This window comes from Ambystoma mexicanum, chromosome 6p (assembly GCF_040938575.1).
Source record: "Ambystoma mexicanum isolate Mex_15411 chromosome 6p, UKY_AmexF1_1, whole genome shotgun sequence".
NCBI lineage: Eukaryota > Metazoa > Chordata > Amphibia > Caudata > Ambystomatidae > Ambystoma > Ambystoma mexicanum.
Window position 1 is genome coordinate 247060907 of NC_090935.1, and position 21836 is coordinate 247082742.

Sequence of the window (21836 nt, forward strand, 5' to 3'; positions counted from 1 at the left end):
TAACCATTAATGGTACTCACTTGCAAGCCCCTGTGGGCCAAAGAAAGCAAAAAAGACAGAACCATGGGGATGTCACATTCAAAAGGATCCACATTCTTAACTCTGCACCAGTCGCAGAATTTATGCCAATGGCAACAGTCCAGAGACTTTGTTGCCGGCCATCTGGCCGAGAGCAACACCTCCAACACGTCTTCAGGGAGGTCCCAATCCTTATACCTCAAACTTTCAGAAGCCAAGCGTGAAGGTTGAGGGATCTGACCTCTGGATGGAGAACCTGACCTCCCTTCCATGAGAGCAGATCGTCTGGGTAGGGAAGACGACGTCGACGTGGAGGGCAGACGGACAAGTCGAGAAGGTCCGGGTACCACGTCCTCCGGCCCATGCCGGAGCAATGAGGATCATCCGGGAACCGAACCTCCGTAACCTCCGCAGTACTTGCGGGATGACGGGAACTGGAGGAAACGCGTACAGCAGTGGGAATGACCACTCCACCACAAACGGGTCTCCTAAGGCTCCTTTTGGAGGAAATTCCCACGAGCAGAACCTTTCGCACCTCCGGTTGACACTGGAGGCGAAGAGATCCACTTGAGGGGTCCCCCAAAGGGCGAAGATCTCCAGGAGAATCTCCTGAGCCAGCTCCCACTCGTGAGAGATCGTGCTCTGCCTGCTCAGAGCGTCTGCCATCTTGTTGTCGTCTCCGGCCAGATGAACAGCCGAGATCAAAACTTCCTGCTGGATGGCCCAGAACTCGAGCTGCATCGCCTCCCTGCACAGAGGAAGTGACCCTGCCCCCCCTTTTTGTTGAGGTAGTGCATGGCCACCATGTTGTCCGTCAGGATCAGGACACTCTTTCCTTGCACAGTCAGCAGAAAAGAATTCAGGGCTAGCATGACGGCCCTCATCTCCAACAGATTGATATGGAGTCTGGACTCCGACGGAGACCAACGACCGCTGACTGTCAACTCATTGGCATGAGCTCCCCATCCCATGAGGGATGCGTCCGTCACGTTCATCACCTCCGACCAGGGAAGCCAAAACGGAGCCCCCTTCATCAGATTGCCTTCGACGGCCCACCACAGAAGGTCCTGGGCGACCGAGGGCGGCACCTGAACATGGTCCGACATCCTGCCGGAAGATTGCGAGCACTGCATCTTGAGTGCCCACTGCAAAGATCTCATCCGCAGACAAGCCTCTGGCACCAGAAGAATGCAGGATGCCATGAGGCCGAGCAACCTCAAGTGTCAGGGCTGGGGCAGGTCTGGGGGTAAACGCCCTTATGGTTGGCCTGGGGGGCGGGCAAGCAACCAGAAAGCACCCCACCAAGTACTCCAGGCGTGTTCTCCACCCTTTCTGTAGGACCGTGGTCCAGGGATGGAGAACAGCCCGAGGACTTCATTTCCCAGCAGGCCGCTCGCTGCTTGGGCCTGCTCAAGGGAGGACTGCCACGCCCCTGACCGCACCCGCATCAGCGCGCATGCGCGAGCCGCGCCTGTGGGGAGCCGCTCGCAATCCTGACCGGCGTCCTGGAAGGACGTGTTTTCAGGAGCTCCGGAGGCAAGCGTACGCGGGGCGATTCCGCCCGATGCCTGCAAAACCCCAGGCCCCGCGTACAAGGCAGAGATAAGTACCAAGCCTTACCTTGCTTTACTTACCCGAGGGGGGGTCACGCAGCGAAACAGCGCAGAGGCTCACCAGCCCACCGCGAGCTGGAGCGCCAAAACTCCTGCAGGGAACGCTAGCAGTTCAAAAGTCCCTAATCACGCATGAGACTCGAACTAACAACGCCCGCATGTTTAATACGATTAACAGTAGAGTCGCATGACTCCGGACCGGCGCTTCTCGCCGTGCAGGGTTTTGTGAAACTAATCAATCACGCGCACAGCGCGCACAGTTATTGACTTTAGTTTTGCTCTTGCAGAGAGACAGGAGATCTGGGAGAAGTTCGTGGCCAATCAACACGAAAAGGCCAGAAAACTCATGCTGAAAAACGAAGCTAAGTACCTTATAGTTTTGGGCAAAACCTTATTGGCACTGCATGAAGTGAATGCAGGTGTGGGAGGGCAGGTGGGCCATTGCTACAGAGACTGTATGAAGTAATGCAGTCTTGGAATTCCGCATGCTGTAATGTGGGGTAAATCCGCAGCCAATGTGTACTTGTGATATCCTGGTTAGGGGCTCCAGTACAAAGGCCCGAGGTGAACTTAAGCATTCAGTAAAGAGTGAGAGGTGAGAGCAGGAGTGCATGGGCGGAGTTTCAAAGGAGTCAAGGAGCATGTAACCCGACATCCCCCTTCCCATCCAGAACCTCAACCTAAACCTTTTCCCGGTGTTCCTAACTACCTTACCTATCCAACCAACGGACCCTAACCCTCTTTCCCCGAAGGGTCAAGGTTTCCTATGCTGTCCATCTCCAGGTGCTGCGACCTAACGGGGAGGGAGGCGTTCTAGCTACGTTTGTGCTGCCTCTACGCCTGGAAGGAGCAAGGTCTGACAGAATTGCGAGCCCAAGTATTGTAAAGGCGCCCAGGCAGCACAACCATGGCGGACGTAGTAGCGCTACTCCAAGAACTGAAGGCGGAGCTGGCGGCAACAAGGCAGGATTATCAGACCCTGGCGGGGCAGGTACATACCTTAACGGTGCAAAATCAGGCCCAGGCCACTCCCTTACCCAGAGCCCCTCCACCAGTCCCGGTACAGGTACAGGTAGCTACTGAACCATCTCTACCCTTGGCAGCTCCGGAACGATACCATGGAGACCCTCAGAACTTTAATCAGTTTATTATGCAGTGTCAGTTGCATTTTTTAACAAAACCTGTTGTGTTCAGGACAGCTCAGGCTCGTACGGCATTCGTGATTTCCTATCTCACCGGGGATGCCGCTTCATGGGCCACGCCTCTAGTTCGCAAGGATGACGCCTTGCTCTACAGCTGGGAACATTTCTTGGAGGAGTTTGGCAGAATATTCAATCGTAGGGCCGCTTCATTGTTCAAGGATAAGGAGTTGATAACTCTACGACAAGGAAACAAAGATCTAGTCACTTATGTTACTACATTTAATCGACTGGCTATGGAAACGGATTGGCCACAGGAGAAAAGGATGGCTTTGTTCTATCAGGGGCTTAGGGAGGAGCTGAAGGATTTGGTAGCACAGGTGGACCCCCAGCCTGAAGATTGCTCGACTATGATTGACCTCGTTCTTCGTTTAGATCAGAGACAAAATGACCGGAGACAGGATCGACGCCGTTGGGAAAACAAACCAATGGTGAGATTGGATCAACAGAAGCCCATTCGGGTGTCAGACAAGGGGGCTGATGAACCAATGCAAATAGGTTCCATTCGGGGACCTCTCTCCAAGGAAGAAAGGGAGAAGAGGAGAAAGGACAAATTATGCTTATATTGCGGAAAAGCTGGCCATTTTGTACGAGATTGTCCCAACAAACCATCCAAGGGAGGGGCGTCGGGAAACGCGCTAGCTCGCCCATGAGGGTGGCAGGAGCGAGCAACACGAAAAACACCCCACACGTGCTGGCAAACGTACGCACAAATCAGATAGCCCATGTGACTCTAGAAGGATGTCTGCAATGGCAGGGAAAGCGTGTATCGGTGACCTTGATGGTAGATTCCGGCGCCACGGGAAACTTCGTGGATGTGCAGATGGCCAAGAGTTTGGGTCTCCCGGTAAACGCAAAGACAGTTCCTGAAGAAGTGAAATCAGTAGACGGTTCACCTCTAGTCTCTGGGCCGGTTACTCAGCAGACAATACCTTTGTTGTTGGAATGCAGCACAATGCATCAGGAAACGCTCAGTTTTGATGTCATCGCAGCCCCACAGTTTGGCTTCATACTAGGGCTCACTTGGTTGAGGCTCCACAACCCATCCGTCGACTGGAATACCGGCACAGTCCAGTTCAACTCCGGTTATTGTCAGACACGCTGTCAAATAACCCCACCAAAGCCTTTGACCCATTACGTAGGAAGCAGTGAGGTAGCAGGTTTGCCAGCAGAGTACGAAGAGTACGGGGATGTTTTTAACAAGACAGCAGCCGAAACCTTGCCCCCGCACCGGCCTTTTGATTGCCGAATTGACCTAGAAGCAGGTGCAGTGCTACCCTGCAGTCGGATATATGCCCTCACTGAAGCCGAAAACAAGTATTTGAAAGAATACATAGAATCCAACTTGGCCAACGGTTTCATCAGGCACTCCACATCTCCGGTTTCTTCCCCCTTATTCTTCGTCCCCAAAAAGACCGGAGACCTAAGAACTTGTATAGACTACAGGGCAATAAACAAAATAACTACCAAGAATCGTTACCCCTTGCCCCTGATACCTGTGCTGTTGGACCAGGTACGTGGATCTACCGTCTATACCAAATTGGACCTCAGGGGGGCCTACCATCTAGTGAGAGTCCGAAAAGGGGATGAATGGAAGACGGCCTTTCGGACCAAGTTTGGTCTCTATGAATATCAGGTTATGCCGTTTGGGTTGTGCAATGCACCAGCAGCTTTTCAGCATTTCCTGGACGAAGTTTTGCGTGGGTATCTGGATGTGTTCGCTATAGTCTACATCGATGACATCTTGATTTATTCTCAGAACTTGGAAGAACATCGAAAACACGTCCGGGCAGTACTCCAAAGGCTACGTGAACATCACCTATACGCTAAGCTCGAGAAATGTGACTTTCATCAGACTACCATCGAGTTCCTTGGGTTCATTCTGTCACCACAGGGGGTCACTATGGACGGGAAAAAAGTGCAATCTATCATAGACTGGCCACCCCCGAAATCAGTCAAGGACATCCAATCAGTTCTAGGCTTTGCTAACTTCTATCGCCGCTTCATAGATGGCTTTGCGAAAAAGGTGCAACCCATTACCAGACTTCTACGGAAAGGTGTTCCGTTCTCATGGGACGCGAAAGCTGCCGAGGGGTTTGAGGCACTCAAGAAAGCGTTTGTCACCGCTCCAGTACTAAAGCACCCAGACCCAAGTAAACCATACGTCATCGAGACCGACGCTTCTAGCTATGCAGTGGGGGCGATCTTATCACAAAGAGATGAAAACGGGCAATTACACCCAGTCGCCTACTACTCGCGGATGTTACTCCCAGCGGAACAAAATTACGCCATCGCCGACAAGGAATTGTTGGCAGTAAAAGCAGCGTTCGATGAGTGGCGTCACTATCTTTTGGGGGCCCAACACACCGTGACAATCTACAGCGACCACCGAAATCTGCAGTTCTTAAAATCAGCCAAAGCTCTTAGTCCCAGACAACTTAGATGGGCAATGCAGTTCTCGGAATATGATTTTGTGATACTTACCGTCCAGGGGCAGAAAATCGAAAAGCAGACATACTTTCAAGATACCCTGTGCCAAGCGTCGACCCATCAGAGACAAGAAAAGAAGAACCCAGACCCATGGTGGACCCGGATCGAGTCATTGGGAGTGTAACTGTCGATTCAATGTTTGACGATATCAGGGCAGCTATGTCGGCTCAACAACTGGCTCAATGGGAGATGCAAGGTGAAGACCAGTCGGTGAAAGAAGGACTACCGTTCTACAAAACCACACTATTTTGTCTACAGCACCACTACGTCAACAAGCAATACAATGGTGTCACGATTCCCCGTTTGTAGGCCATCCTGGTACAGTCAAGACCATAGAACTAGTGAAACGTCATTTCTGGTGGCCAACCATTTGTAAAGACGTCCGGCAATACGTAATCACATGCGAAGTGTGTCTCAGAAACAAATCTGATCACCAAAAACCAACTGGACCCCTACAACCACTACCTACGCCACCTACCCCGTGGCATACTGTGTCGATGGATTTGATCGTAGACCTACCTCAGAGTAACGGCTTTACAGCAGTTTTGGTTGTGGTAGACTATCTAACCAAGATGGCACACTTCATACCCTGCAAAGGAACCCCATCCGCTAGCACACTGGCCGATCTGTTTTCACAACAGGTAATTCGTTTGCATGGATTACCATACGAAATTGTCTCAGACCGAGGACCACAATTTACATCAAGGTTTTGGCAAGCGTTCTGCAAATCAGTTGGAATTGATGTACGTTTGTCTACAAGCTATCACCCGGAAACTGATGGTCAGACGGAAAGACTTAACCAGACTCTAGAACAATACCTTAGATGTCTCACCCAAGGAAAAGAAAAAGACTGGGCGGAGGTCATCTGGCTCGCCGAACTCGCATACAATAATGCAGTGCATTCCTCTACTAAAACAACACCGTTCTACAGCCTGTATGGTTACCACCCGCGTTTTCAACCAGTACCCCAAGAAAACATACCCGAAGTACCTGCAGTAGTGGAAAAGCAGAAAAAATTAAGAGATTTGGCAAGTTATCCAACGCAATCTGGTCGCAGCCAAGCAAGCCTACAAGCATCACGCGGACAAGAAAAGACGAATCAGTCCCAAGTACCACGTCGGGGACAAGGTATGGCTCTCTACACGAAACATTCATCTGCAAGGCTCACGCAAATTCATTCCCCGCTTCATAGGACCATTTTCAATCGAGTCACTGGTTGGTTCAGTGGCTGTTAAGTTGACACTTCCCCCGCACATGAAAATACACCCGGTGTTCCATATTGCCTTGGTGAAACCGGCTCCTGCCTTGGTGAGAACTAGGAAGCCACCAGCCATTATGGTAGACGGCCACCCCGAATTTGTCAGTGCTATCCTGGACTCAAGTGTTCGACACAGGAAGCTATGTTATCTAGTAGACTGGGTGGGGTATGGTCCCGAAGAAAGATCTTGGGAACCCGCTGAGAATATCCATGCTCCTCGACTCCTCCGCCAGTTTCATCTTCGACACCCTAGTAAACCGGGGCCTGCTGGAGGGAGGGGGAGTACTGTCAGGGCTGGGGCAGGTCTGGGGGTAAACGCCCTTATGGTTGGCCTGGGGGGCGGGCAAGCAACCAGAAAACACCCCACCAAGTACTCCAGGCGTGTTCTCCACCCTTTCTGTAGGACCGTGGTCCAGGGATGGAGAACAGCCCGAGGACTTCATTTCCCAGCAGGCCGCTCGCTGCTTGGGCCTGCTCAAGGGAGGACTGCCACGCCCCTGACCGCGCCCGCATCAGCGCGCATGCGCGAGCCGCGCCCGTGGGGAGCCGCTCGCAATCCTGACCGGCGTCCTGGAAGGACGTGTTTTCAGGAGCTCCGGAGGCAAGCGTACGCGGGGCGATTCCGCCCGATGCCTGCAAAACCCCAGGCCCCGCGTACAAGGCAGAGATAAGTACCAAGCCTTACCTTGCTTTACTTACCCGAGGGGGGGTCACGCAGCGAAACAGCGCAGAGGCTCACCAGCCCACCACGAGCTGGAGCGCCAAACCTCCTGCAGGGAACGCTAGCAGTTCAAAAGTCCCTAATCACGCATGAGACTCGAACTAACAACGCCCGCATGTTTAATACGATTAACAGTAGAGTCGCATGACTCCGGACCGGCGCTTCTCGCCGTGCAGGGTGTTCTGAAACTAATCAATCACGCGCACAGCGCGCCCAGTTATTGACTTTAGTTTTGCTCTTGCAGAGAGACAGGAGATCTGGGAGAAGTTCGTGGCCAATCAACACGAAAAGGCCAGAAAACTCATGCTGAAAAACGAAGCTAAGTACCTTATAGTTTTGGGCAAAACCTTATTGGCACTGCATGAAGTGAATGCAGGTGTGGGAGGGCAGGTGGGCCATTGCTACAGAGACTGTATGAAGTAATGCAGTCTTGGAATTCCGCATGCTGTAATGTGGGGTAAATACGCAGCCAATGTGTACTTGTGATATCCTGGTTAGGGGCTCCAGTACAAAGGCCCGAGGTGAACTTAAGCATTCAGTAAAGAGTGAGAGGTGAGAGCAGGAGTGCATGGGCGGAGTTTCAAAGGAGTCAAGGAGCATGTAACCCGACATCCCCCTTCCCATCCAGAACCTCAACCTAAACCTTTTCCCGGTGTTCCTAACTACCTTACCTATCCAACCAACGGACCCTAACCCTCTTTCCCCGAAGGGTCAAGGTTTCCTGTGCTGTCCATCTCCAGGTGCTGCGACCTAACGGGGAGGGAGGCGTTCTAGCTACGTTTGTGCTGCCTCTACGCCTGGAAGGAGCAAGGTCTGACATCAAGAACTCTAACGCCGGGAGCATCTGGGCAAGATGAAACTTGTGCACCATCTGCTGAATGTGAAGAGCCATCACCTGGGGAGGAAAACACAGCCCCAGGGATGTGTCGAGCACTGCTCCGATGTACTGGAGCCGCTGTGTTGGCGTCAAATGGGACTACTTTAAGTTGAGGGAGAAGCCCAGCTTGTGAAGGGAATGGCAGGTGACGGACAGATGATCCAGGACTTGCTCGGGAGAGCTCCCCCTGATCAACCAATCGTTCAGGTAGGGGTAGACGGGAATCCCCCCTTTCCTGAGATGCGCTGCCACCACCACCATGAGCTTGGTGAAAACCCTTGGGGAGGAGGTCAATCCGAACGGCAGGACCCGAAACTGAAAGTGCGAGTTGCCAACCGCGAACCTCAGGTACTTCTTGTGCTTGGGATGGATCGGCACATGGAAGTAAGCGTCCTTGAGGTCGAGAGCCACCAACCAGTCCTGAAGTTGAAGGGCCTGGAGGACTTGAGAGAGAGTAACCATCTTGAACTTGTCCTTCCGGAGGAGTTTGTTCAAACCGCGCAAGTCCATGATGGGTCTCAATCCCCCGTCTTTCTTCGAAATCAAAAAATAAGGGGAATACCATACCTGGTTCCTCTCCGCTACAGGCGCCAGTTCTATGGCGTCTTTCTCCAGCAGGGCTTCAATTTCCTGCGCAAGGAGTGGATCTGGACTCTTCAAAGAGAGGTTCCCAAGTGGATTGTTGTGAGGCCTCTGCCGAAAGGGAAGACAGTAGCCGTGGGTTATGATCTCCATAACCCACACATCTGAAGTAATGGCAAGCCACTCTACAAGAGGCCGGCGCCAGCCTTCCCCCAACCGGCGAACCATGGGACATGGCCTCATGACTGAGTGGTAGAGGCTGCGGTGTTGCCTGAGGGCAAAGAGGCAACTGACCGAGCGGCTTTGGCACCTCGAGTACCCTGTTTTCCACCTCTGGTACTCCTACGGTGGCCTCTTTGACCGACAGCTCCTCTTGCTTTACTGAAGGATGAGTAATAACGAAAGGAACCTCCCCTCCATTGTTGTCCCCTAGGACGAAAAGGCGGAGGTTGTCGAACTGCAGCACCCAACGACTTTGCTGCAGCTTTGGAGGTCTGCAACCTCTCAAGGCTCTCGTCAGCCTTGCTGCCAAAAAGATGTTCCCCGTCAAAGCGCATGTTGAGGAGCCGGGCCTGCACATCAGGAGCAAACCCAGACTTCCGCAATCATGCAAACCTGCGTATTACGGTGCTTGCCGCCATGGACCGGCTGACGCAATCTGCCATGTCTAAACCCGACTGAACGGCCTCACACATGGCATCCTTGCCATCCTGGACCATAGCAAGGAAACCATCCCGTTCGTCCCCTTCGGGAATATGTTCAGCCGCTAATGCAACACAGTTCCACAGAGTGTGTGTGAAACGAGACAAGGCACATACGGAGTTGGCCGCCTGAAGCGCCATACCCCCTGAAGAAAACCCTTTCTTCGGCCAGCCATCAAAACGTTTGTCGTCCCTATCCGGAGAGATGGTAGGATATGCCGCCTGCACCACCAAACTCTCCGGTGTTGGGTGCCTGGACAAGTAGCAGGGGTCGCTACTGGCTGGACGGTATTTTCGCGACAAAGACTTGCCCACTGCCGGGAGACTCTCCGGAGCAGTCCAAGCCGCCGCCACCACCCTTCTCTGCAGAGCCATATGAAATGGCAGTACTGGGTCAGTGGGGGGACCAAGATCGAGGATGTCCATAAGATCATCCTGAACAAACTCCCCTGGTGGAGCCGACCATCCCAAGTACTCGGTGACCCGAGACATAAGGTGCCGGTACGAAGAATCAGCCTGAGTGCCAGGCTGAGGCCTACAAAACTCCACCTCCGGAGAGGTGTCCAGTCCACTGGCATCATGCAGTGACTGCCTCAGGTCTTCAAATTGGCTACGGCCCAAGAGAAGCTCATCTGGCACCGTATCCGGAACCAAGCCCTCATCAGAGCCCTCATCAACCTCTGAAATGTACTCCAGGCGGTGAGAGGAAGGCACCTGGGGACCAAAGCTATGCCTGACCTTAACCAGAGCCTTTCTAGGGGCTTCCCTCGTGCCACGGGGCCCCTCTGACACCACCGCCTCGAAAAGCGTCGAGGGCTTGAACGAATCGGCGCCGGCGTCGAGAGAATCGGTGTCGAGTGAATCGGTGTCGACGTCAGCCGCAGCGCCGCCAGCATCGATGGCGTCGACACAGGCCTCGAAGCCAGAGCTCTGAGCGTGTCCTTCGACGACCCAGGTGCCGACAGCGTCGACGATCCCCTCGGAGGCGGAGCCTTGAGAGAGGCCGTCGACGACCTTGGCGCCACAGGCGTCAACGTCTTCCTCAAAGACTGCACAGGATCACACGGTCTCGAGCGCGTGGAGGACCAGGACCTGGAACGGGCATGGCAAGAACGGTTACCCTTGTCCGAGCGGGACCTCTCCCGCGAACCGTGCCGACCACCCGAGCCCGAAGGCGTGCGAGCGGTGTCTCTCGACCGATAACGACCGACCCCACTTCGAGGCACGGATGGACCGGTGCCCTGCGATTCGAGAATCGCTAACATCTACTTCCCGAAGTAAGCCCATTCCTCCGGTGTCGCTTGCATGGTGGGATAAGCGACCCGCCGACGGGCGGAGTCCTCGGAAGAGGACGGGGAAGGCGACCGATGCCGGCGCTTCCGGGAATGCCTCGAAGAGGCAGAGGAGTGGCGAGACCGACTCCTGGAATGAGACCCACTGGACCTCCGACGATGACGCAGGGAGTCACCTCTCGAATCATCAGTCGAAAGCCCTGCAGACCTCAACTTCCGGGGCTTAGACACCCTACCTACAGACAACTTCTTCTTGCGCTCCCGCAAGGCCTTGGCCGTGAGCAACTGGCAGTCGACAGTTGTCCGTGTCGTGGGCCACCCCGAGGCACCAGAGGCAGGCGTCGTGCGAGTCCGTTACCGACATCTTGGACCCACAGTCCCCGCATTTTTTGAAGCCCGGACGCGGGGTTGAAGACGAGGTAGACATCGTCACGAACAGGCTTTTTCACAAAACCGAACAGGTTCAAAGAACCGAGAAGATTACAGAAACTCCAAAGAGTCGAGGCGTACCAAGATTCACGAAGCGAACACGTTCGTGGAAAAAGCGGAACTGACGCTACGGGCATCGTGCGTCCTACTTATCACATCGGGTGACGTCGGCCATCGGAGGAGGTCCTCTGGGACGACGCATCGATGTCATCGACATAGACGCAGAAAATTTTCCGAAGCAGCACAGCTGTGGTGATTACTGTCAAAGATATGGAATACGTCGGAGGACCCAATCCCCTCGAAAGAGCCTTTACTCGTTGAATGGAGCACTGCATGCTTGTGATTGTTGGACTCAATCGACGCTACAGGAAACTACTCATTGAAAATCCAGATTTAGTGAAAAAAACGGCTGTATGAGTATGACTGGATCGAGTCCTCGGAGCTGGCGTTGTCATCCAAACTTTATGGTAAATACTGTGTAGCCCTAAACAAGCGTGGTTTGACTCCCCTGAACTTGAGCAAGTTCCCCTCTGCTGTGTTGCGACAGCAAATTCTAAGACTTCGCTTTAATATCTTTCCGTCGAAAGAAATTCTTGAAGCCAGGAAACTGAAAAGTATGAGGGACTATAAATGCCGGCTCTGTGGCCACCCAATGGAAACACTTCGCCACCTCATCATGAGCTGCCAGGGTATCAAGGACCTTCGATGTAACCTATTGGGCAGATTTTCTGTAACAAAAAAAGATGTTTGGTTACAATTGCTGCAGGGTTCAAGGCTATCTATAACTTTTGCCTTGTTAGAGATGGTATCAATCATCTTCAAAAAGCTTGAAGGAGAGAAGTGACAAAGAAGTTTACTTTTGTATAATTGGACAGCAGGAGCAGTTAATCCCGTTCGGTTGTAGTCTTTTTCCTTCTTTTGTTCTTCTCTTATCTTATCTTATCTTCCTCCTTCTCTTCTTTCTGTAGCAATTGGTTCAAATGGCTGCATCACATGCTTTTATTGTTATGGAATTTTTGTCATTTTTTTCCTTTCTTTTTTTTTCCTCGGATTTAAATGGTCACTGGTAAAAAGCTTCTTTTGAAGTTAATCTTAATAAAAAAACTAAAAAAATAACACATTCCACTACAGACCCACAAGGGTCAGGATAAACACCCCATGGTGGCATTTTGTTCCTTTAAAAACTTTCCAGTCGACACACTGGGTAACAGTTTCAACACCCCCCCCCTTTGTGAACATCACCTCGCTGTTCGAAACCCTTAGCCAAACCTGAGCGGAGTTGGTCAATATGCTTGATCCAGATAAACGGGGTCACGCCAGAACCAAAAAGTCCTACCGCCTGGTATACTCGAGAGCCCTGTTAATAAACTGTCCATTTGAGCTCTTGGGAAATGCTCGCAACAGCCCACAAACCTGTGCACCTATCCTCCAAAGGCCTACATTCCAAAATCCAGGCCCTGATATCGAAAACCAATGCTACTTATGATAACACCTATGACACCATTACTGCAGCCTCTAACAGGAGCAAAGCCCTTATCACATCAGTCACACACTACACGTACCCTACACCAAACACAGAGGGTATCAGAATCCTGGGAGAAGTGTGAGACTATCAATAGGTTCTGCATCAACAGGATCAATACCATCAGTCTCCACATCAAGAGCTACACATCCTCTGACTCCCCTTCCATTGTGCCCCCCCCCAACATGCCCTTCAACCCTGGACCGACTTTTCTCCCCTCTTGTCAGAGGACGTCTTGTACATGCTCACATCTTCAAAATCAACCTCTTATACCGACTACATCCCCGCCGCGACCATCCTTTAAAAATGTACTGTGGTGCCCGCACTGCTCTTCTTAAGATAGTGTGAGGAATCAGAAACGAGAGGCAGACACAAAGTGGTAGTGTTTTCAACATCAGATATCTTTATTAAAATAAAAGCTTTGGACAAAAGGTCTCTGTGGCCCTATCCTAAAGAGTTTCCCAACCTAGGAAACTAAAGCTAAAGATCAGTCTGAGTCTCATCGTCAATATTATCTACACTGTCCAAAACATACTAATCTGACCCTCACACTAGAAATTAACAACTAAGGGTGAAAGGAAAGTGTCTCTAATGTATGTTTGGCAAAAAGTGTTCAAAATCAAATAGATGAATTCAACAAAACAATCCTTGGATCCAGAGGGTGGGTCCCTTCCCATGGATGTCTCAGGTAGAAGGGCAAAACAAAATCTCTTTCAAACACTAGCACAACTGGGATGGCAAAAGTGTCTCTTGCAAGCATCCACCTCTAAAGGATGGCAAATATGTCTCTTTCCAGCAACCATTTGCTTGATTCCGTACACCTGACTCAGGAAGTTTCTGTACAAACAATATGTCCGACACCATTCAGCCCTTTTTAGGTTTCTTGGCACTAAGTTGGCACTAAGTTCACAAATCAAAGGGGTCTTATTCACCATGAGATGTGCCACCTATGGTTCTCTTATGAGCCTCCTTGATATTTTAGCAAACCATCTGATGTTTTTATCCACCACAAATCTTCCAGTGAGCTCTTTAGGTCTCGGTTTATATCCTTTCCTCATTTTGCCCTTTGTTCTGCAAAAGTAAATAAGTAGATTACTTCAGTGGACCTCCTGGTATACGCCACTTCCAGGAATCCCTTAGTAGGCTTATCAGATGCCCTGGTATACTCTCCTGCCAGGTATCTTCCCACAATGTCAACATGTTTATTTAACTTCAACATGCCTGGTACTTGCACTGCCAGAACTTCTTTTCATCTGGTTCTTACAGATCATCTAGTGTACTCTCCTGTCAGGTATCTGCGCACTATGTCTGTATTTCAAATGGATTGCCTGGTGTACGCCCTTGTCAGGAATCCCTTTCTGGGGCTTGTAGATCCCCGGTATGCTTCTCGACCAAGTATCTTACCACCCAAATGCTCACTGTCTGATTTGATTCTTTTGTCAGGGATTCTCTTATTGTTCTCATTGCCCTTCAGTATAGCAGAGTTGTATTTCTTCACTATCTATACTTCCTTGGCTTGAGATACTACTTGCTCCAATTTTTCCCATATTGATATCTCGTATATGGAGACTTGTTCAAGTTCTGTCATTTAACTCCTTCACTAGTATGCATTGGCTTGTGGCAATACTTCTTCCAAGCTTCCAAATATTGACATTTCATACATGAGGATTTGGGCAAATTCTGTCTTTGTATTCTACTAGGTCGGAATTCAAAATAAGTTCTTAATGACTCACATGCCTGTTGCTACGCCTTGGTCACCACTGTCTGGTATCGTTCCTGACCTGTGGCACGTTGCTACGGTGAAGCTTTCATTTTACAACAGCGTTTCTTGCTCTGCAGATCTTCTCCCAGCTCTCGTCAGCTCCACGTGAACCCGTCGGTAAACCTGCTGCTTCTGAACGCGACCGCGCTCCCGGTAGCGTTGCTGAAGCTACTGGCTTTCCGGCGGTTCTTCCACGGGGCCTGCAGTGTCTTCGCGCCACTCCAGTAGGTACTGCTTGCGTGCGGCAGAATGAAAGCACCCGCTTTCTCCAGCACGGTCTGTTCCTGTGCTGCTGCCTTCTCCCTCGGTTCGGCTTCCTTGCACTTCCAACCTGCTTCTCTCTCTTCCTCCAATGCAGAGACCATTCTTCAATGTCTCCCACACCCGAGTCTCATTACAACAACTAGCCTGCATGTTCCGTTTAGTGTTTGCTTTGATTCACATTAAGTCCTTCCTTCCTTGTCTCAATACTTGAAGCGTTATGGGAGTTGGAGTCCATAGGATTCATAGGACCTGGAAGGTGATTTTGTTTGGGATCTTTGGTTAGCAGAAAAACATCAGAGACAGGATATGTTGTGTTATGCATATATGAGGTGTGAATGGCATTCTACCTAGAGTGTTTTGCAGGAAGGGGATTTTGGTTTGGGTTTTACAACAGGAGGGATTTGTATAGAGGCCAACTAGCCATTAAGACTTAAGAAATGATGGGGTTTTCTTCTCTGGAAAGGCAACAATACTGTGTCTCTCCTGATGGTTTTCACGACCTTCCCCTGACGGCAATCTCTTCCTATGTGATCCTCCCACATAATACTACCCCCAGGGTCAGGATCAGGTAGTTGCTGCCATCCCCTGGCCACATGGGAGGAGATCTCCAGCTGGGGATCAGTAATGACTCCACAGTATTCATCACAATAGTCAATGGCTCTCACAGAGATGGAACATTGCCAGACCACCTACAACAGGGTTTATAGGCAAACTCCTAAAAAACGACCACCCTCAACACGAAAGACCCAGCAAACTACAAGCCGATCACGAGCCTGCCATTTTTTGGCAAAGGCATCAAAAAGGTAGTTGCCAACCAACTACTAACAACTGAGAAACTCTGTCTGCTCCGAAATTACCAATCTGGGTTCTGCCCTATATGCATCACATAAACAGCCACCATCCAAGGTGGTCGACAAGGATGGGCTTCTCTGGCATTCTCCTGAAATTGCGTGCATCCTACCGCTCTAGCAGACATCAGGCTATACAGATGGGCTTGCTCCCTCACGGCCAAACACCGTTCAGTTTCTTGTAAAAAATGCATCCCTGGGAGATCCAAGATGGCCGGCGGAGAGTGAACACGCACTGCCAGAAGTTTCCCGCCGGGCCCATAAAGGAGGAGAAAGAAATGCACAAACAGTAGCATGAAAGCCCACTGAGAAGCAGCGGACATACTTAAACATCACCCGAGCAAGCAGAGCCCCAAATCAGCAGCTGCAGGACCGGAGCGATGCTGGGTGCTAGTGGCAAAGGCAGAGGCGGTAAAAGGAGTTGGCAGGAGTGCCAGAGCTGTGGCGGTGCCGATATGGAAGCACCACAGACGCGGGGAGCTGGTAAAGTCACCCCCCAGCTGAACCAAAGTGCCGGAGGAGCCGCAGCCAGGAGGGGGGGGAGGCGCCCGCCAGAGATTTCAGTGCTGCGTCGCACGGAACCAGAGAGGGAGCCCAGGAGTGGATCCCCCAGCGCTGGGGGGAGACAGATGAGGATGCAGCGGCAGTCCAGGCGGCACATAGAAGAGAGCAGGCCAGCCCCGGGAGAAAAGGGTGAAGGGGCCTGGCCGCCCCCCCTTTGCCAGAGGCAACACTGTACACGGTGTGAGGGCCTCACCCTCCGGCAGTAATACTACAAGCAAAAAGTAAAGGCGGCAAGCAGAAGCACCGCCGGGGCCCCACAGACATAAACAGACAATATATTTGGCCCAAGACAGGACAAAACATGGACTGTTAACTTCCAATAACTGCTCCGCCCCCCACAAGAGGACAACCTCACGGATAAGCCACAGGGAGCAGCCAGGGGGGCAGCAAGCCTGAGGGATCTGTGGGAATCCAGAGAGTCAGCACCACACACAGAGGTCATAGGCAGAACATAACTTCCAGCCCCCAGAACATAAAGGGCTTGACCGCCAGCCCCCAGAGAATAAAGAAGGGCTCAGAGAATGTATAGAATTCAGCCCAGGAGCAGGGCAGAGAAAGTAACAAAACTAAAGGGGACACGGCGAGGAGGGCAAGCAGATGCCTGGGAGCAAGGGAAGGCAGACCCCAGCAGCACAAGAAGGGAAGTAGAGTACAAGAAGGGGCCAGCTGGAGAAGGGCTTGCAGAAGCTATAGGAGGAGGCAAAGCGTAGCACCCAGAGCAGACAGCAAGAAGGAGGGAAGCCCTCCCAGCGCTCTACAAAACGACATGGCCCTTCGCAAAGACAACCTTCTAAATTGCCTGAAAGGGATTGAGGAGAGGCTCACCGCATTTTACAGGAGCAAATGGTCCATGAGAACCTGGAACTCGACATTCCAACATCAGTATAAAAGGCCTGGCAGAGTCAACCTCCGACGCAGACCTGAAAACTAGGGTACAGCAATGTTTCTCAGAACTCATGGCAGAACTGGCCCCAGAGGAGGTCTGTATCGATAGAATCCAGAGAGTGGGCCCCAAGAGGAGGGGCTGCAGAAGTAAAGTTAAGTGCAACTAAAAGAGATGGACCAGATAAAGATTGGAGGGGCAGGAAAGGGACAAACACCAATGACACCACTGCTAATCCTATCACATAGAAAACGGTGGCAAACCCGAATGGCAGATATATATTTGTACACGCCCAAAAAGAGAGGAGAGTGCTCACGATAGGCACCATATACGCCCCTAACTCAGGTCATGACGGGTTTCTACTCCACACTCTATGGAAACTAGAACAATTTGTGAAAGGAGACGTTATACACACAGGAGATTTCAACATTAACATGGGAGCAGGAAGGAGATAGAAGCAGGCCGTGCACAAATAGAGGGCAACACCCATCTAAAGCGTTAAGAGACTGCATGGCAGCGAGAGACCTATGGCGAGAGAAAAAGGGACGGGAAACGGGGTGCGCATGCTACTCCCATGTATATCGATCATTCTCTAGGATCAACTACGCATGGGGTTCCCCTGGAATCCTTGGAGCTCTGGTAGATATCAGGATTGACCTGATAGCCTTATCCGACCACGCACCCATGTGGATCTATCTCAGGGGATTGAAACCAAATAGCCATTATGATCTTGGAGATACCCAAGCGAAATGCTTAGATAAGGTCATACAACAGGAAACAGTGAACTGCAAAATCACAGACTACTTTAGGCTAAACGATGGTCCGGGGGTCCCCCTGGGCACAGTATGGGATGTTTTTAAGGCGGTACTGATCTCCATGGGGGGCGGCTAGACGCAAAGAGAAGGACAGAATGGAAAAAGACCTGGAGGTCAATTGTCAGACAAAAGTTGGGATGATCTTGATTAATGGGGGAGCTTAATTTGTTTGATCTCTAAACATGGGGTGGTCTTACCACTTTTCCCTGATCAAGGCTCATAAAGAGATAAGCGCCCCAGTAATAATATTTGGGGCTCATGTACGGTTCCCTTTTGGGCAAGTTAATCAGTCGTCAAAGGGGGTCCTGAGTTTGCGACAGGGGACACATTAGAATTGGAGTTTGGGTTTCTTCGCTCTTAGAAGAAGGGCGCTTTCAAGTAACCTTTTTGTGACCAAATCTGGACTGCACAAGAAGGCTCACTTTTGTTTGTGTTAAGATGTGTTTTCTTTGGCTCCCGGGGCAATACCAGGTTATTTGGAGATATTTACAAAGGAATAGCTGCTCCCTTGTGGAATAGCTTTCCCCTTGCACCTTCCCCCCCTCCCACTCTGCTGCACTTGCACATTCTCAATGTCACTCAGCCTATTAAGATCATTGTTTTAGTTCCTCCCTTGTTCCGCTCCCTTGCCTCATTGCGCCCTGAAACACTTGTGTATGGACGCGATATAAATAAAATATATCATAACGGGATCCCTGGCTTTCTCCTGGATAAACATAAGTGGACTTTGGAACGGTTTTGTGGACTTAAGAAATTGCTATGGAACTGGCTGATCTTCATGGGAAATTCCCATCATCGAAATAGTGTAATGCTTGTGTAAACAACTTTGGTCCACAATCTTTGTTTGGGCTTGCTTGCGTTGTCAAGAGAAGATGCTTTTGGCAGCTTTGACTCAATCAACTCCAGTACGGGAGGTGCTAGATATGTGGCTGAAGCTTCCCAGAACAAAATGGTGTTGTTGACTCTGCCAGGCAGGCTATAAAAATACAAGGCACCAACTACTAGAAGCATACATCAGCAGAGCGAGATTGTGCTCTATTTGATTTCCCTATTTAAGGTTTCTGTGCTATTGCTTCTGTGATTGATGATGATGCTTTGAAATTGTTAAATATGACTCCCACTTGCCTTGTCTACCTTCGAACCCATGATGTCACTATCAGTTTGAGTTTGGCACAGGTTGTCATCTGATGGAAGAGGGGAAAGAGGGAAGGAAAATGTGATGTTACGGGACTTTCCATTTTACTGGCTTGTAACAGTGTATTTTTTTTAAATACCTTTAAATAATCTTTTTTATAATAATGATAAGCATTTTATTTAAATGTATGTGGATTTATAATGCACCAGGGAGGGAGAGTACAAGGACAAGACCAACACAATGCCGTTCAGAGTTTTTGGAGCACCCAGACATGTGAATGTAAGGGAGGTGGGAAATGACCAATCAGAACACAACTTAAGTGCATTTCATAGAAGACAAGTCACTGCTATATCCAAAGGGGGCCAGAGGTACATCCCCTGGGAATTAAGTGCAGACTGACGTCATGTACAATCCAGGTAGAATCAAGTGGCACACACATTAACTCTGGCAGAGGGCAGGTGAAGCAAGGAAACCTCCCCCTTACCTCAAACGTGGGAACAGGATAAAAATGCTGTTAAGGTAAGTCTTGAGCCACTTTCTGAATTCGGCAAGTATTTTTCAGACATTTAGTAGCTTTAGTAGCCTACAGGTTACAGACTACCTTATGGTCCTTTGGGTACACGCTGATAAGGCACTAAGTGATGCACTGCTAGCAGTTCAATTCAAGTTTCTTAGTGCTCCCAAACAAATCACATTAGCCAGACATATTATTCAGTTCATAAGACAATTCTGTCTTATAAAGTACAGACACTTACAGAAGAGGAACATCAACGATGAGATGTATGAGACAGCATAACAACTCTTCAACAAGATCTTCAGATTCTGTGCTCGTTTCTATGGGGAAACATACACAAGATTAATTACTGCAACTCTTGCATTCCTCGCCTTCAAACACGTGAACTTCTATGATTTTAATAACAAAACCACACCATACACCCCACAAGAAAGACAGTTAACCAGTACCCAGTGCTCAATTTTCCAGACAGTTATGAAAATAATAAATATGGACAAACATTCAGATGTTAATTTATTGTGGTGAAAGGCATCAGAATGTTTCTAGGTAAAAACAAATGCAAATATGTGCATATATATATTATATATATATATATATTTTCTATTTCTTATACGCGCCAAGGACCCAGAGGTATCACAGCGCTAGAATACATATATAGTTACAGCACAGAACAGCTTTTGGGTTCACAGTGGTTACATAGATAATCATGCATATATGTTAAAAAGTGAGGTTTTGACTTGTTTGCTGAATGCACGGTAGGATGGTTCGTTTCTAATTGCAGGTGGGAGCGTGTTCCATAATGTGGGAGCGACGACAGTGAAGCAAGAGCCCCCTGATCATTTTCTGGTGAATCTGGGTGTAGTAACTGAGATGGGGAGGTTGAGCGTAAGCTTCGCAGATTGTTTTTTTTTGGAGATGCAGTGTGTGTTCTAGAGGCAGCGGTGAGTGGTAGAAAGTATTTTAAATTCAATGCGTGCTTTGACTAGAAGCCAGTGGGCATCCCGTTGGATTTGGCAGATGTGCTCTGAGGGTGTGAGGCCCCAAACAGCCCTGAGGGCGTTATTATGTGCGAGTTGCAGTTTATTGAGGTTCTTGGTGGAGTTCCGTGCTAGGATGGCATAAAGAGTAGTCAAGTTTGCTGCCGATGATTGCTCTGGCAAGGGTGAGGCAGTTGCTAGGGGTGAGGTATTTCCTAGAGAGATTGAGGAGTTTAGTAGAGTATGCTGCGGAGGAGGTCATGGTCTTAACATGTTTGTTAAGGTTGAGTTCGGCGTCTAGGTAGACACCTGAGTTTTGACATGGGGTGGTACACGAAGGGAGACAGGGATACTGTTTCCCTCAATGATGATGGAGGCGTAAGCAGAGTGCAGGTGTTTGAGATGGTAGGGGGAGCAGACAATGAGTAGCTCGGTTTTATCATCATTAAGGCATCCAAGCCTGTATGATGTTATAGATGTGATTTATGTTTGCACAGTCAAGTTCGTAAGTGCCAGAGAGTTTTAGGAGAATCTGGATGTCATCTGCAAAATTTGTGTAAGGGATATTGAGATTGTCAAGGCGATCAAACAGGTCCTTGGTCTATGGTCTATGTGTTGTAAAGCGTGGGTGAGACGCAGGAGCCCTGTGGGACTCCATAGGGCTCCTGCGACTCCATAGGGCACTGGTTTGGGGTGCTTCTGTGCCAGCGAAGACCCTAGAGATTTGTTCGCACAGGAAGGATTTGACCCATTTGGCAGCTTCTTGGGAGAAGTTGAAGAAGGTGATCAGGCGGTGGCAGAGGAGATTGTGGTCTATGAGATTAAATGCTGCAGAGAGGTCGAGTAGCATGAGAATGGCGAGGTCTCCCTTGTCGCGAATGAGATCAAGTTTGATCTTGAGATTGTGGAGGGCGGTAGTTGGTGGGGCGAGTTGGATTAAGTGAGGGTTTTTTCAGTAGTGGTTTGACCCAGGCTTCTTTGATGGAGCTGGGTATGGTGCAGATGCTGAAGGAAGTATTGACACATTTATCAATGGTAGGGGCAAGGGTCTCGGCACAGAGTTTGATAATGTGTGCAGGACAAAGGTGTCCAGTGTAGTTGGAGGCTTTAAGGTGTTTGATGGTGGTGAATGTTTCTGCTGAGGTAACGGGGGAGAATCGGAAGGTGGGAATGGTGGGTGAGGGAGGGGAGGATGTAGGGTGGGAGGGTTCGGCTTAAGGGATCTGGGCTTTCTTGAGGATGGTTTTGTCTCTGAGGTTCTGGATGTTGTAGCTAAGGTGGATTGTACCAGGGTGCAGCAGGCTTTGTCTTTGGGAAAGGTTGAGACGAGTGGGACTGGGGTTTCCAATTCTTTGAGGATTTTGAATAACTC

General features: G+C 50.1%; 1 protein-coding gene across 2 annotated transcripts in view; it reads right to left on the bottom strand.

Moving 5' to 3' along the window:
• The window catches only part of DYM (dymeclin), a 1763009-nt gene that overhangs the window by 1291373 nt on the left and 449800 nt on the right, over positions 1 to 21836 (bottom strand). For both annotated transcript variants that reach the window (XM_069626954.1, XM_069626953.1), the window contains exon 6: positions 19729 to 19807. In XM_069626954.1, the coding sequence (XP_069483055.1) occupies positions 19729 to 19807 (79 nt within the window). The remainder of the gene's footprint in view (positions 1 to 19728; positions 19808 to 21836) is intronic.